General features: G+C 38.6%; 1 protein-coding gene across 3 annotated transcripts in view; it reads left to right on the forward strand.

Annotated features, from left to right (window-relative positions):
- The window catches only part of TMEM220 (transmembrane protein 220), an 8,139-nt gene extending 5,908 nt beyond the window's left edge, over window positions 1-2,231 (forward strand). For 2 of the 3 annotated variants that reach the window (XM_015426297.1, XM_015426295.1), the window contains 2 exons: window positions 384-443; window positions 1,601-2,231. In XM_015426297.1, coding sequence (XP_015281783.1) covers window positions 384-443; window positions 1,601-1,733 — 193 coding nt within the window. In that variant the 3' untranslated portion in view covers window positions 1,734-2,231. The remainder of the gene's footprint in view (window positions 1-383; window positions 444-1,600) is intronic. The other variant, XM_015426296.1, reaches the window with a different exon arrangement.
- Window positions 2,232-2,686: the final 455 nt, after the last annotated feature.

Here is a 2,686-nt window from a genome sequence, read left to right on the forward strand (position 1 = left end):
AAAATTTACTCATGCCAAATAAAAATCTTCTTAAGCCGAGACCTGACACTTCTATCTAGTCTGATCAGCTTTATATTTTGTTAAAAAACCTGTTAGCACTGCGATGAGGGGGTAGAACTGCAAATTAGGAATATTAACCAAAGATCCCTTTTCCCCCTACCAAAACTCCCATCTCTTCCATCATTTTTGTACAGTAATTGAGCTTCCTGTGTCAGATGACTACTTCTGCAGTTGGCTTCAAGCAGAAATTTGCTTCCTTTGCTTCAGAGAAACCATCTTATTATTTTCATAGTAAATGTCTATATTTCTTTTTACTCATTACTAAATGTACTGGCATATGGCTTATTCTATAGGCACATAAATATGACCTCTTTTTTTAATAGAGAGTTATTCGGTTTGGTGATCATTACAGTCTGGATGAGCCTATGTCGTAGTTCAGCAAAGTGAGTCTTTTAACCTGCTTGTATCAGCATATTCTTTATAGTACATGGAAGCCATATGCTTATGTTTTGCAATGTACATTGCTGCCTTCTCCCTCAAAGTGACTTTAGTTTTTTAGTGCCCTGCCTCTTCCCAAAGTCTCTGGTCCTACCACTCCACTGAGCAAACTTTGGAGCCTTCCTCCAGTGTCAGTGGCTCTTCCTCTAATGGACGAGCTACTCAAGTTGGAAGGTTCCATAGGGTAGAGGAACTTCTTCCATCCTATAGTTGTTTACCTTGCCAAGGACTCAGAGCTGCTTTATTATGGGAAAGGCAAGTTGCATTTTTTGTTCCCTAATATGTGCAGGGGAGATGGGACACCAAAAACATTTGGCAAACACGTATCTTCCTTCTATATATAGTGCTTAAAACCAAAACTTAATATGAACAAACAAGCTCCAGCACAAACTCTTGGGATTCTGGAGTGTGAAATCCATTGCAGAAAATAGAGGATGAGTAAAAAAAGAGGAGGTTAACACAAGGGCTCAAGAAAACAGTACACAGAAAACCTATTTGCTATTTACTGCCTAGTAAAAATGGCAATATCTTTCAATCTGAAAATTAGCACAATTGTTTTTGAACAGAGGGAATTTTGTACTTAAGATTTGCAAATAACAGGGCAATTCATATACCCTGTGTTGATTGTAACCCCTATCACTAACATTTCTCTAAACTAGTAAGCCTAATGTACAATTATAATTCAGCAAGAAAAGCAATGAAGCAAAAAAACCACAAACAAATACTTTCTAGGAGTTCATGCTAAATCTTTCTGCATAAATATCAGTGAGTTTCTTGATTATGTGCAATTGATTATGTACATATTCATCCAATCCAACCAAGCTAACTAGAGGGATGTTTGGGAGATACTTAAGGCCTGCTTCTAAGCATAATTTCAAGATCAAAATGATAAGGTGATATTCTATATTCTAGTCGATCGGACAGTCATAAATCACTTCTGTAACAGTTTCATTTATTTCTATCCTCAGTTGTGCCCTCAAGTTATTTTATGCAAGTCAAATATTACTTTGCATTCCGTCCACCTCTTCGGGTTCCTATCAGTTGGATTTGATTTGCAGTTATTGAACTACTAATGCTGGATCTGCTTTTTCTTCTCTTCCAGAAAAACCCTTGGTGGAGTTCATCTAGCTGTTGTAGTTTTTCTCTCACTTTCCCCCTTTATAATGTGGCTATACATCTATGTAAATTCAGAGATGCGGGCATCCTGGCCATCTCACTGTAAAACTGTTATTTAAGGTGGAAATGAACCAATACAGAGTTCTGGTGCTCATGAATGATTAATCAGCAATACTAATCAACAGGAACTGCAGCAGTGACCAAAAGGCCAGGGTTATGTTAACTGCAGAGTCTTGGTAACTGTAATTGGACCAAATATGACAGAAAGGATACATCTGTGGAAGCTGATGGAGCCAAGAGGTGGTTTGAGCTTTCTGTTTAAGCCAGTGGAATTCAAGATGAACATTTCCTTGAAGGACAATGATGATTGTGTTTGTTAGTGCAGTAACAAGAACAAGAATGCCTCTGCAGAGTGTATAGACAGTGGTATGCATCCCCCTCCTAGTTTTACCTGTCTGCACAGCACATCCTAGTATTTAACTTGTAAGTATTAAGGATGTGTTGCTGGCGACCAAGATAATTCATACCATAGTATTTCCTGTTACTATGTATAAGGTGTAAAAGTTGGGACAATGAAGAAAGCTGACAGGAAGAAAGTTTATTCATTTGAAATGTGGTGTTGGAGAGTTTTCAGATACCATGGGCTGCCAAAAAGACAAATAGGTGGATTGTAGATGAAATCAAGCCTGAACTCTCCCTAGACCCTAAAATGATTAAACCGGAGACTCGCATACTTTGGTCGTATTATGAGAAAACAAGTCACTAGAAGAGACGAGGATGCTAGGAAAAGTTGAAGACAGCAGGAAAAGAGGAAGATGCAACACGAAATTCATTGACTCAATAAAGCATGTGATGGCCCTCACTTTGCAAGACCTGTGTGAGGCTGTTTGACAAGGTACCTCACCAAAGATGCCTGAGTAAACCTAGCAGTCATGGGATAAGAGGATGGGTTCTCTTATAGATTTAAAAACTGATTATATGACAGGAAGCAAAGAGTAGGAATAAATAGACAGTTCTCACAATGGAGGGAAGTAAACAGTGGGGTCCCACAAGGATTGGTATTGGGGCTGGT

Source organism: Gekko japonicus, unplaced genomic scaffold (genome assembly GCF_001447785.1).
Source record: "Gekko japonicus isolate JY-2015 unplaced genomic scaffold, Gekko_japonicus_V1.1 scaffold501, whole genome shotgun sequence".
Lineage (NCBI taxonomy): Eukaryota > Metazoa > Chordata > Lepidosauria > Squamata > Gekkonidae > Gekko > Gekko japonicus.